General features: G+C 43.2%; 1 protein-coding gene across 1 annotated transcript in view; it reads left to right on the plus strand.

Moving 5' to 3' along the window:
* Positions 1 to 13,042, plus strand: part of LOC128692268 (mucin-22-like) — a 136,241-nt gene that overhangs the window by 61,713 nt on the left and 61,486 nt on the right. Inside the window, exons 4-6 of the mRNA XM_070079918.1 lie at positions 5,827 to 5,938; positions 9,684 to 9,889; positions 10,093 to 10,204. Of these exons, the coding sequence (XP_069936019.1) occupies positions 5,827 to 5,938; positions 9,684 to 9,889; positions 10,093 to 10,204 (430 nt within the window). The remainder of the gene's footprint in view (positions 1 to 5,826; positions 5,939 to 9,683; positions 9,890 to 10,092; positions 10,205 to 13,042) is intronic.

The following is a 13,042-nucleotide window of genomic DNA, read 5'->3' on the forward strand; positions in this document are numbered from 1 at the left end:
AACAGATCATACGACACTAACACTGACATCACTGACGATAACAAACAGATCATACGACACTAACACTGACATCACTGACGATAACAAACAGATCATACGACACTAACACTGACATCACTGACGATAACAAACAGATCACACGACACTAACACTGACATCACTGACGATAACAAACAGATCATACGACACTAACACTGACATCACTGACGATAACAAACAGATCATACGACACTAACACTGACATCACTGACGATAACAAACAGATCACACGACACTAACACTGACATCACTGACGATAACAAGCAGATCACAGGACACTAACACTGACATCACTGACGATAACAAACAGATCACACGACACTAACACTGACATCACTGACGATAACAAGCAGATCATACGACACTAACACTGACATCACTGACGATAACAAGCAGATCATACGACACTAACACTGACATCACTGACGATAACAAACAGATCATACGACACTAACACTGACATCACTGACGATAACAAGCAGGTCATACGACACTAACACTGACATCACTGACGATAACAAGCAGATCATACGACACTAACACTGACATCACTGACGATAACAAACAGATCATACGACACTAACACTGACATCACTGACGATAACAAACAGATCACACGACACTAACACTGACATCACTGACGATAACAAGCAGATCACACGACACTAACACTGACATCACTGACGACTGACACCCAGGATATGATGAAAAAATTTCTAGCGGAAGTGCAAAGTGGCGACAGACAAGTGTGACTGTGTGTAACTTACACATCAACACACAAATAACTCGCACATAAGAATCCCGCCTACCAGTGACTATGCCCTCGTCTGCTACACGTCCCCTTGCCACCTGCCGTTAGTATATAAGCGCCAGGCTCCTTCCTTCTGCTTCAGAATCTCCACGACTACGGTGCTCTTCGCACCAACTCCATGGTTGAGGGACGGATTACCTCATCTTCTGTATATAGTTCTACTGTCTTCAAGTTATGTCCTGGAATTTGTATTGATAAAGCCACTGGGTGGCGAAACGTCTACAGTAAAGATACCCAGATGTTGCACATGTGTCTTAATTTCATCTTGTCGGTATTGTATACCATTCTTGTACGAGGTCAAGTTGTAACCATGAGAGTGACTCTCAGTAACCTACACAGAATTATATTACTGTTAAGTATATACCCACCTAATTGTGGTTGCAGGCATCGATTCACAACTCCTGGCCCCGCCTCTTCACTGGTTGCTACTAGGTCCACTCTCTTCTTGCTTCATGAGCTTTATCATACCTCTTCTTGAAGATACGTATGGATCCTACCTCGCCTACATCACTGTGTGTGTGTGAATCACTCAGCAGTAAAACACAAAGCAAAGCTAAACAAAGTAGGGACTGACGTCTAAGTTGAGGGTACTGAGAGCTAGGAGGCAGGAATGCGTCACTTGGGATTGTCATCACTAAAGGGACAAGGAGACAGGGAACATGATCATGTCATACAAAATACTCCGGCAAACAGCTGCAGTAGACAAGTATAGTTACTTTACTGAGGTTGGAGCAACAATAAAGACGTCTTGCCAGGAAACTAAACATTCGAATAATCCAAAGATGTTACAAAATTTTTTCCAACTTAAACACAGGAAAGAAAGTGGAAGCTTCTGACCCATGACAGAGAGAAAATGAACCCCATATAGGTTCAGGACAGACATGACAGAGATCAATTCACCTCACTTGGTTAAAAATTAAAAGGCAGGATCAAGGAGTTGCAAACATCACTTTCAGAATGAAATAAGAAGTTAAAACAGACTATAAGAGAGAGTAAATGTAAATTATGATGTCAGAAGGAAAAATACAAGACAGGAGCGTGAAGAAAGTCAAGCGAGACACGAAGGGAAGGACAAACCGCGTCTTATCACCTTCAACACGGATACAAGAATGTCGCAGTCAACTGCAGGAAAAAAAAAGTAGTGTCTAGTGTATCTTGGAAAATAAATTTCCATGATCAAATTAAAGCTGAAAGCTGAAGAGAAGGTAGTCATTGTATTAGGAACACTGGTGTGGCCTGCACACCTGGTTGTAGCACCACCAGGAACGAGAAAAGACAGCAGTAAATACTTATACACCACAAAGGTTATAATTATAACCATAACTTTTAAAGGGGTGGAGGGGTAAACCAGCTTAAGGCCTCGGTCAGATGACCAAAAGGTTCAGCTGTGGGTCATCATATGACTAAGTCCCACGTCAGAAAATACTTGTCCTCTTTCCTGACAAACCTAATACATACCTGAAACAATACACAAATAACCTGCACATAGGAGAGAGGAGCTTACCACGACGTTTCGGTCCGGCTTGGACCATTTACAAAGTCACCAACCAGCATGCAAGTGTATGTACAATATATATACATTATGAACAAAGAAAGTTTGGCAAGCAAGAGACACAGTGAAAACTGTGAGCGACCAGACTTGGAGGTAAGGCTGCCAGAGTTGTTCACGAGCTTCCTTGTGATTAGCCAGGTGTCCTGTAGCTCGGTTGGCAGCACACTCAGCTCGGTGGTTCGATCCCTGGTAAGGGTGGGAACATTAGGACGTGTTTCCTTAAGACATCTTCTGTCCCTGTTCACCTAGCAGTAAAACAGGTACCTGGGTGTTAGTCGACTGGTGTGGGTCGCATCCTGGGGGACAAAATTAACCTCATTTACCTGAAATTCTCCGCATAACCAAGGGTATTCTATTTAATATGATGTTAGCTGTGGTCTGTATAAGTTGTGGCATGTAATTGTAAAAATTATTATTATTATTATTATTTTTTACTGTTATTATTATTATTATTATTACTGTTATTATTATTATTATTATTACTGTTATTATTATTATTATTATTATTATTATAAGAGTGGCAGTATAAGAAGGGGTCCCACTTGTTATACTCTTAGCACCTGGTTGGGTGGTCGGGAGGCAGCCTGTCTGGGTGTTAAGCATGCCACAGTCATCCAGAGTGAACTGTATGAGTGTTAACTGGTGGATCATCCAGAGTGAACTGTATGAGTTGTAACTGGTGGATCATCCAGAGTGAACTGTATGAGTGGTAACTGGTGGATCATCCAGAGTGAACTGTATGAGTGTTAACTGGTGGATCATCCAGAGTGAACTGTATGAGTGGTAACTGGTGGATCATCCAGAGTGAACTGTATGAGTGGTAACTGGTGGATCATCCAGAGTGAACTGTGTGAGTGGTAACTGGTGGATCATCCAGAGTGAACTGTATGAGTGTTAACTGGTGGATCATCCAGAGTGAACTGTATGAGTGTTAACTGGTGGATCATCCAGAGTGAACTGTGTGAGTGGTAACTGGTGGATCATCCAGAGTGAACTGTATGAGTGTTAACTGGTGGATCATCCAGAGTGAACTGTATGAGTGGTAACTGGTAGATCATCCAGAGTGAACTGTATGAGTGGTAACTGGTGGATCATCCAGAGTGAACTGTATGAGTGGTAACTGGTGGATCATCCAGAGTGAACTGTATGAGTGGTAACTGGTGGATCATCCAGAGTGAACTGTATGAGTGGTAACTGGTGGATCATCCAGAGTGAACTGTATGAGTGGTAACTGGTAGATCATCCAGAGTGAACTGTATGAGTGGTAACTGGTGGATCATCCAGAGTGAACTGTATGAGTGGTAACTGGTAGATCATCCAGAGTGAACTGTATGAGTGGTAACTGGTGGATCATCCAGAGTGAACTGTATGAGTGGTAACTGGTAGATCATCCAGAGTGAACTGTATGAGTGGTAACTGGTGGATCATCCAGAGTGAACTGTATGAGTGGTAACTGGTAGATCATCCAGAGTGAACTGTATGAGTGGTAACTGGTGGATCATCCAGAGTGAACTGTATGAGTGGTAACTGGTAGATCATCCAGAGTGAACTGTATGAGTGGTAACTGGTGGATCATCCAGAGTGAAGAGAGAAGTGGCAGAATCAAACATTCGTAAGGCAGGATATCCTGCCTTACGAACCTCGTTCACTTTCATAACTTTCAGGGATAAAAGTGAGCTGTGGTAGCTGCAGGTTCTTGCAACACAAAGCTCTAGCTGTGGGACCTTTCTCCACCACCACAGTTGTGTACATCATGTCACAGTCACGTCACACTATACCCCCAGTGCGTATATCGTGCCAGTCACGTCACACTACACCCACAGTTGTGTACATCATGTCACAGTCACGTCACACTACACCCACAGTTGTGTACATCATGTCACAGTCACGTCACACTACACCCACAATGTGTGCATCATGTCACGGTCACGTCACACTACACCCCTAGTGTGTATATCATGTTACAGACATGTCACACTATACCCCCAGCGTGTAGATCATGTCATAGTCACGTCACAAAAACATGAAACAAGCTTCGAAATACGTAAATATATTTCCGGCCGCCGGATGCCACAAGCCTGACCATGAGAGAGAGAGAGTGTGACCTCACAACCTCCATTTACATGTTGTTGCTCCTGGGCATCATACCAAGGATACCCATGATGTATAGTGACATATAACAACCACTAACCACCACCACTACAACCACTACCATAACTAGCAGCAGCCGAGGATGCTGCACATGTCACTGGGCTGAGATAAGGCAGATCACATCCTGAATGATGCTCTCAACGTCTCGCTGGATTTAACGAAAATTACTGAAAAGATCCTTATCAAACAACGTTTTGACATTGTTATTTTCTCTTTCATTGTTAACATCGTTATTATTATTATTATTATTATTATTATTATTATTATTATTATTATTATTATTATTATTGTCATTATTACTGTTATTATAGTTAATATTATTATTGTTATTAGTATTATTCTTATTATTATTATTATTATTATCATAGTTATTATTATCATAGTTATTATTATTGTTATTATTATTATTATTGTTATTATTATTATTATTATTATTATTGTCGTTATTATTATTATAATTATTACTGTTATTATTACAGTTATTATTATTAATATTTTATTATTATTACTGCCGTCTTCTTGATCGTGATGCGCTAAACCAGTATGGGTTTAGCGACCGTAAACCACGGCTGAACTTGTGACCAATTTACACATTACTGGTCATTGTAGATCATAGTCTACACATTACTGGTCATTGTAGATCACAGTCTACACATTACTGGTCATTGTAGATCACAGTCTACACATTACTGGTCATTGTAGATCATAGTCTACACATTACTGGTCATTGTAGATCACAGTCTACACATTACTGGTCATTGTAGATCACAGTCTACACATTACTGGTCATTGTAGATCACAGTCTACACATTACTGGTCATTGTAGATCATAGTCTACACATTACTGGTCATTGTAGATCACAGTCTACACATTACTGGTCATTGTAGATCATAGTCTACACATTACTGGTCATTGTAGATCATAGTCTACACATTACTGGTCATTGTAGATCACAGTCTACACATTACTGGTCATTGTAGATCATAGTCTACACATTACTGGTCATTGTAGATCATAGTCTACACATTACTGGTCATTGTAGATCACAGTCTACACATTACTGGTCATTGTAGATCATAGTCTACACATTACTGGTCATTGTAGATCATAGTCTACACATTACTGGTCATTGTAGATCATAGTCTACACATTACTGGTCATTGTAGATCATAGTCTACACATTACTGGTCATTGTAGATCATAGTCTACACATTACTGGTCATTCTAGATCCGGTCTAAACATTACTGTTTACTTCCTGTTTTGTTTTACAGGTGATGAGAAGACTGACTTCACCAAGGATGTTGATGACATCATTGTCACCCAGGATGGTGGTAACATCACCGTGATTTTGCAGAATAAGACTGTCCTGGAGAATGGAACAGGGTCAGTAGCTTCCAACATTTTGTAAATGCGAGAGACTGAGATAGATAGATAGATACAGAGAGAGAGAGAGAGAGAGAGAGAGAGAGAGAGAGAGAGAGAGAGAGAGAGAGAGAGAGAGAGAGAGAGAGAGAGAGAGAGAGAGAGGACAGGATGGGACCATCTCTACTAGCAGTCAGGGGAAAGCTGACCTCTTTGCTGCCAAAATGCAAGTTCCTGATCCAGCAAAGGACCCTCCTAGGCTAGGTCAGGAACTGTGTCAAAGCTGTCAGTGGCGACAATAAGGCAGGAGAAGGTGTATCTTCTCCTTAAATCCCTGTACCAAGTAAAGGCTGTGTTCCCAGGTAAGTTAGGCCCAAGATTGCTGAGTAGATGAGCAGAACAGCTAGCAGCACCTTTGACTCACATCTGCCAGCACTGCCTAGCACAGTGTAAATGACCTTCTCTGTGAAAAGAGGTAAATGTAGTCCCTGTTTACATAAAGAAGAGCAGAGCAGAAATGAGCAACAGCAGACCAGTGTCACTCCTTTCAATCACTGGCAAGATTCTAGAGACAATAATCTCACGGCAGATAACAGAGTTTTTCAACTACCACTCACTTGGCTTCAGAAAAGATTACTCTGCTGCTGATATGTTGTTAAACCTCTCCACTAAGTGGCACCAGACATTGGTTGAATCGAAAGTCAGCTGTGTGGTAGCACTGGACATTGCTGGTGCTGTCGACCGAATATGGTACCAAGGACTCTTGGCAAAACTGCAAGCCTACTGTGTAGGCGAAGCGTTTCATAATAAAGATACCTAACTGTTGCATATGTGTCTTACCTAACAACCTGTCGGTATTTTATACCATTTTATTGTTCAAAACTGCAAGCACTGAAAATTATAGGCTTTACACTATGTCTTCTCAGTGATTACCTGCAGGGTAGATCTCTAAGCGTAGTTTTCAATGGGACAGAGTCAGCATGACGTCCTACTGGGGCAAGTGTTCCACAAGGACGTGTGCTTGGGCCATTGTTATTGAATGTCTACTGCAATGACATCCTTCATCTTATCCTAGAATCCCATGCATATCCAGACGACTCTACTCTGACATTTACTTATCTAAGAGAGGAAATGTCAGCTGTTCTAAGCTACATCAATCACCAGCTAAGAGTTATATCAGCCTGGGGAAATCGGTGGTAGGTAACATTTGCACCTGAGAAAACACAAATGATGATGGTCTCTAGGCACCATGATTGTAATGCCAGAACAGTAGTAAGTATGAATGGGCGAGTGTTAGTACCCGGGGACGAAGTTGACATCCTTGGAGTGAAATCTGATGCCAAACTGACCATGCAGAACCACGTTATAAATCTTGCAAACAAGGCAGTCAGGAAGTTTGTAGCATTTCTTCGTATCTCGCATCTGCTCGACAGTAGAGGTTGCAAGATTCTATACGAGACACAAGTACGCTCACACCCTGAGTATGCTCCACTTTCTTGGAATGCATGCCCTCAGCATCATCTGCGACTTCTTGACAGAGAAGAGAACAGAGCAAAACGACTGGATATATCTGTCATTTCAGCAGAGCCTTCAACACAGGAGGGATGTTGGTGGCCTTACTGCTATGTGCAATGCCAGTATTGTCAAAGTACCACACTTGGCTCCACTCCGAGGACAGCAAGAAGTGAGCTTCTACACAACAAGACGGGCAGCAAGCAGCAACTTCACTCTGGCTGTACCCTTCTCCAGAACATCACTTTATCTGATATCAATAATTCCCAGGATGACTCGAGTCTGGAACATGTTCGTACAGCATAATGATATCGACGAAATAAAGTCAGTTGATCAAATGAAAATGCTGGCCCACAGATGGCTCCAACTTCATCCTGTCCCATATTTATATATTTCATAACAATGAAAATGCTTTCAATTGGGCCGATGTAGGTAACAGCTCTTAGCTTGTAAATAAAGTTAGGAATTCTTAGCCTAACCATGTAGAGAAAGAGAGAGAGAGAGAGAGAGAGAGAGAGAGAGAGAGAGAGAGAGAGAGAGAGAGAGAGAGAGAGAGAAAGGTGTATCTCCTCTTGCCTCTCCCTCCACACAGTTCTTACTCCTCAATTCTGTGACTCGTTTTGTTGCAAACTTTTTCACATTTTTCAGCTTGACATGCTATATCAGATGCGGGTTACATACTGGCGCTGCTTACCAAAGGATAAGCCTTTGCGCTCTTCAGTCGTCTTTGCCTGTCCCTGTTTTCAAAAGTTTTGCATTAGCTGCCGTTATATTCTGATAATCACTTGTCAACTTAACCTTGCAACTTGTCCAGATCCCTTTGTAGTCTTTCCTGGTCTGTTTATCTTAGTAATACCTCACTGGATTCGCGTCAACTACGAACATGGACATCTCTGATTCGAATTCCTGCTGTCCATTACATACAGGAGAAACAGTACTGGTCCAAGTACAGTCCCTTTTAGAACCCCACTCGTCACACTCGCCCATTCCGACACCTTCTCTTCCTCCTTCACTGTAGTGCTTCCCCCTGTTACCTCCAGATTTCATGCCAGTCTCTCACGGGGTATTGAACACATCCACCCATCCCGCTCTCTCCGTAACAGCCTTGATGTATGTCGTGTAGAAAGACTGGAAAGATTTTTTAGTGATGTTTCAATAGACAGTTCTGAGATTATCTAATTTCGCATGTTGTGCAGATGTTATATAATTTATGTACACCTCTGGCCATATGTTGGATGTCGTGCTTACCTCAAGATCTTTCTCTCTGAACAATATTTGTAGTTTCTTGGCTCTCGAAGTGCATTCCGTCTCTGGTCTTCGTTCCCCATCCCCATTTACATAACCTTTCGTTTATGGGGTTAAAATTGTAGCCTGTTGGCATCCTTTTCTAATTATTATATATATATTAGTTTTATATTATCAACAAACAAGCATGCAAATTATTCTGTTCAATCTGGTAGGTTATTTGCATACAGTATATAATAATCACGAACAAGTGATACAGGATACAAAACTACCACGGGGGAAACTGAATGATAGCTCTAGGCCTTTCGTGTTGCAGTGTTACAGAAATGAGTAGGAAGTCCAAGAAGATTCGTTTAAGGGAACGACTCTAGTTAGAGCCTTTCCTTTAATCTTCTCATAATAATGTACCCCTCTGGTGGTAATAAATTGGTTATAACTAGCAAAAAAATAGTCTCTTTGGTAGCTACAATATCTGGATGATCTTCTGCTATCCTGTCCTTTAATTTGGGACTTTTCTTCGTGATGCCATCTGCATTTGTATTCCGATCTCTGAGGCTTTTGACATTCAGTTTATAGTGGGACTTCTGGTATTGGGACTGGCTTCTGAAGGAAGAGCGAGTGGGAGAGAAGCGATATGCGTAGATAACAAAAGAAGGAAAGGTATAGGAAGTGGCATTATCTGGAATGGCGGAGAGAGAGAGAGAGAGAAAGAGAGAGAGAGAGAGAGAGAGAGAGAGAGAGAGAGAGAGAGAGAGAGAGAGAGAGAGAGAGAGAGAGGGAGAGACAGACAGACAGACAGACAGACAGAGGCAGAGACAGACAGAGAGAGAGACAGAGATGGGAGAGTGCAAGTGTTGATTTGAGTAGTAGACTGGAGACTTAAAGCATCTGAACTCGGTGTGTAATTCTGACTGAAAGTAGAAAGGATTTCCTTCTAGCGCCCACAGCCTTTTAAGTGTTTGTCATACCTGTTCCCCACCTATCACTTCACCTAGCAGCTTTACAGCAGGTACCGAGTGTGTGTGAAGTGCAGCAGGGAGGAGGACCGGTGTGGCTGCAGCACTACATGCACGACACACAACGAGACAGTGACAGACTCGCTGAGTTACACCTTTCCTGCTGAACCAGCCACTCAGTACCGTGTGTGGCTGACGGTCCAAGACTCATGTGACGAAGTTGACGATACATCACATAATATAACAACGTTTCCTACAGGTCAGAAAGGGAAAAAAAGCATTATCATTATTGTATTATTATTGTATTCTTATAATTATTATTATTATTATTATTATTATTATTATTATTATTATTATTATTATTATTATTAATACTATTTCGTTGTCACTTTATTAACAAAATTATGAATATGTTCTCGTGTTGTTGAACTGTGAATTTTGATCCTAGTGTTCCATCAGCAGCCCCTCGAGTGCCCAGTGTTGAGTCGAGCTTGCGGTCCATCACTTGGGGGTACAAGTGCCCTTACACCGGCCCTGCCAACTTCTCCGCCTTCCTCGACAACCAACCAATTGAGTAAGTGGATAAAGTGGCGCCCAACACCTATCTTCCACACGGGTTTAGATCTTTCTTGTACGTGGTTAAGAAAGAGGACGCATCATGCGATCGTTTCACTTGCTTAATTGACACGTTTCGACCCTGGAGACAAAGTGAGCGAAATGTTCCCATTGAACAAAGAGGATCTGCGCTTCTCGTCTCTATATATTTGTCAGGTTTTAGACCTGAGAAGGTAGTTAAGTGTGTTTGTTTGTGTGTGTGTGTGTGTGTGTGTGTGTGTGTGTGTGTGTGTGTGTGTGTGTGTGTGTGTGTGTGTGTGTGTGTGTGTGTGTGTGTGTGTGTGTGTGTGTGTGTGTGTGTGTGTGTGTGTGTGTGTGTGTGTGTCTGTGTGTGTCTGTGTGTGTGTGTGTGTATGTGTGTGTGTGTGTGTGTGTGTGTGTGTGTGTGTGTGTGTGTGTGTGTGTGTGTGTGTGTGTGTGTGTGTGTCTGTGTGTGTCTGTGTGTGTGTGTGTGTATGTGTGTGTGTGTATGTGTGTGTGTGTGTTTGTGTGTGTGTGTTTGTGTGTGTGTGTGCTCACCTATTTGTGCTCACCTATTTGTGGTTGCAGGGGTCGATTCTTAGCTCCTGGCCCCGCCTCTTCACCGGTTGCTACTAGGCCCTCTCTCTCCCCGCTCCATGAGCTTTATCAAACCTCGTCTTAAAACTGTGTATGGTTCCTGCCTCCACTACGTCATTTTCTAGGCTATTCCACTGCCTTACAACTCTATGACTGAAGAAATACTTCCTACTATCTCTCTGACTCATTTGTGTCTTCAACTTCCAATTGTGGCCTCTTGTTTCTGTGTCCCCTCCCTGGAACATCCTGTCTTTGTCCACCTCGTCTATTCCACGCAGTATTTTATATGTCGTTATCATGTCTCCCCTGACCCTCCTGTCCTCCAGTGTCGTCAGGCCGATTTCCCTTAATCTTTCTTCATAGGACATTCCCCTTAGCTCTGGAACTAACCTTGTGGCAAACCTAAGTACTTTCTCTAGTTTCTTGACGTGCTTTATCAAGTGCGGGTTCCAAACAGGTGCTGCATACTCCAGTATGGGCCTGACATACACGGTGTACAGTGTCTTGAACGATTCCTTACTAAGGTATCGGAATGCTGTTCTCAGGTTTGCCAGGCGCCCATATGCTGCAGCAGTTATCTGATTGATGTGTGCTTCCGGAGACATGCTCGGTGTTATACTCACCCCAAGATCTTTCTCCTTGAGTGAGGTTTGCAGTCTTTGGCCACCTAGCCTATACTCTGTCTGTGGTCTTCTGTGCCCTTTCCCTATCTTCATGACTTTGCATTTGGCAGGATTAAATTCGAGAAGCCATTTGCTGGACCAGGTGTCCAGTCTGTCCAGGTCTCTTTGAAGTCCTGCCTGGTCCTCATCAGATTTAATTCTCCTCATTAACTTCACATCATCTTCAAACAGGGACACTTCTGAGTCTAACCGTTCCATCATGTTCACATATACCAAAAATAGCACTGGTCCTAGGACCGACCCCTGTGGGACCCCGCTTGTCACAAGTGCCCACTGTGATACATCATTACGTACCATGACTCGTTGTTGCCTCCCTGTCAGGTATTCTCTGATCCATTGCAGTGCCCTTCCTGTTATATGCGCCTGATGTGTGTGTGTGTGTGTGTGTGTGTGTGTGTGTGTGTGTGTGTGTGTGTGTGTGTGTGTGTGTGTGTGTGTGTGTGTGTGTGTGTGTGTGTGTGTGTGTGTGTGTGTGTGTGTGTACTCACCTAGTTGTACTCACCTAGTTGAGGTTGCGGGGGTCGAGTCCGAGCTCCTGGCCCCGCCTCTTCACTGATCGCTACTAGGTCACTCTCCCTGAGCCGTGAGCTTTATCGTACCTCTGCTTAAAGCTATGTATGGATCCTGCCTCCACTACATCGCTTCCCAAACTATTCCACTTACTGACTACTCTGTGGCTGAAGAAATACTTCCTAACATCCCTGTGATTCATCTGTGTCTTTAGCTTCCAACTGTGTCCCCTTGTTACTGTGTCCAATCTCTGGAACATCCTGTTTTTGTCCACCTTGTCAATTCCTCTCAGTATTTTGTATGTCGTTATCATGTCCCCCCTATCTCTCCTGTCCTCCAGTGTCGTCAGGTTGATTTCCCTTAACCTCTCCTCGTAGGACATACCTCTTAGCTCTGGGACTAGTCTTGTTGCAAACCTTTGCACTTTCTCTAGTTTCTTTACGTGCTTGGCTAGGTGTGGGTTCCAAACTGGTGCCGCATACTCCAATATGGGCCTAACGTATACGGTGTACAGGGTCCTGAACGATTCCTTATTAAGATGTCGGAATGCTGTTCTGAGGTTTGCTAGGCGCCCATATGCTGCAGCAGTTATTTGGTTGATGTGCGCTTCAGGAGATGTGCCTGGTGTTATACTCACCCCAAGATCTTTTTCCTTGAGTGAGGTTTGTAGTCTCTGACCCCCTAGACTGTACTCCGTTTGCGGCCTTCTTTGCCCTTCCCCAATCTTCATGACTTTGCACTTGGTGGGATTGAACTCCAGGAGCCAATTGCTGGACCAGTTCTGCAGCCTGTCCAGATCCCTTTGTAGTTCTGCCTGGTCTTCGATCGAGTGTATTCTTCTCATCAACTTCACGTCATCTGCAAACAGGGACACCTCAGAGTCTATTCCTTCCGTCATGTCGTTCACAAATACCAGAAACAGCACTGGTCCTAGGACTGACCCCTGCGGGACCCCGCTGGTCACAGGTGCCCACTCTGACACCTCGCCACGTACCATGACTCGCTGCTGTCTTCCTGACAAGTATTCCCTGATCCATTGTAGTGCC

Source organism: Cherax quadricarinatus, unplaced genomic scaffold (genome assembly GCF_038502225.1).
Source record: "Cherax quadricarinatus isolate ZL_2023a unplaced genomic scaffold, ASM3850222v1 Contig43, whole genome shotgun sequence".
NCBI lineage: Eukaryota > Metazoa > Arthropoda > Malacostraca > Decapoda > Parastacidae > Cherax > Cherax quadricarinatus.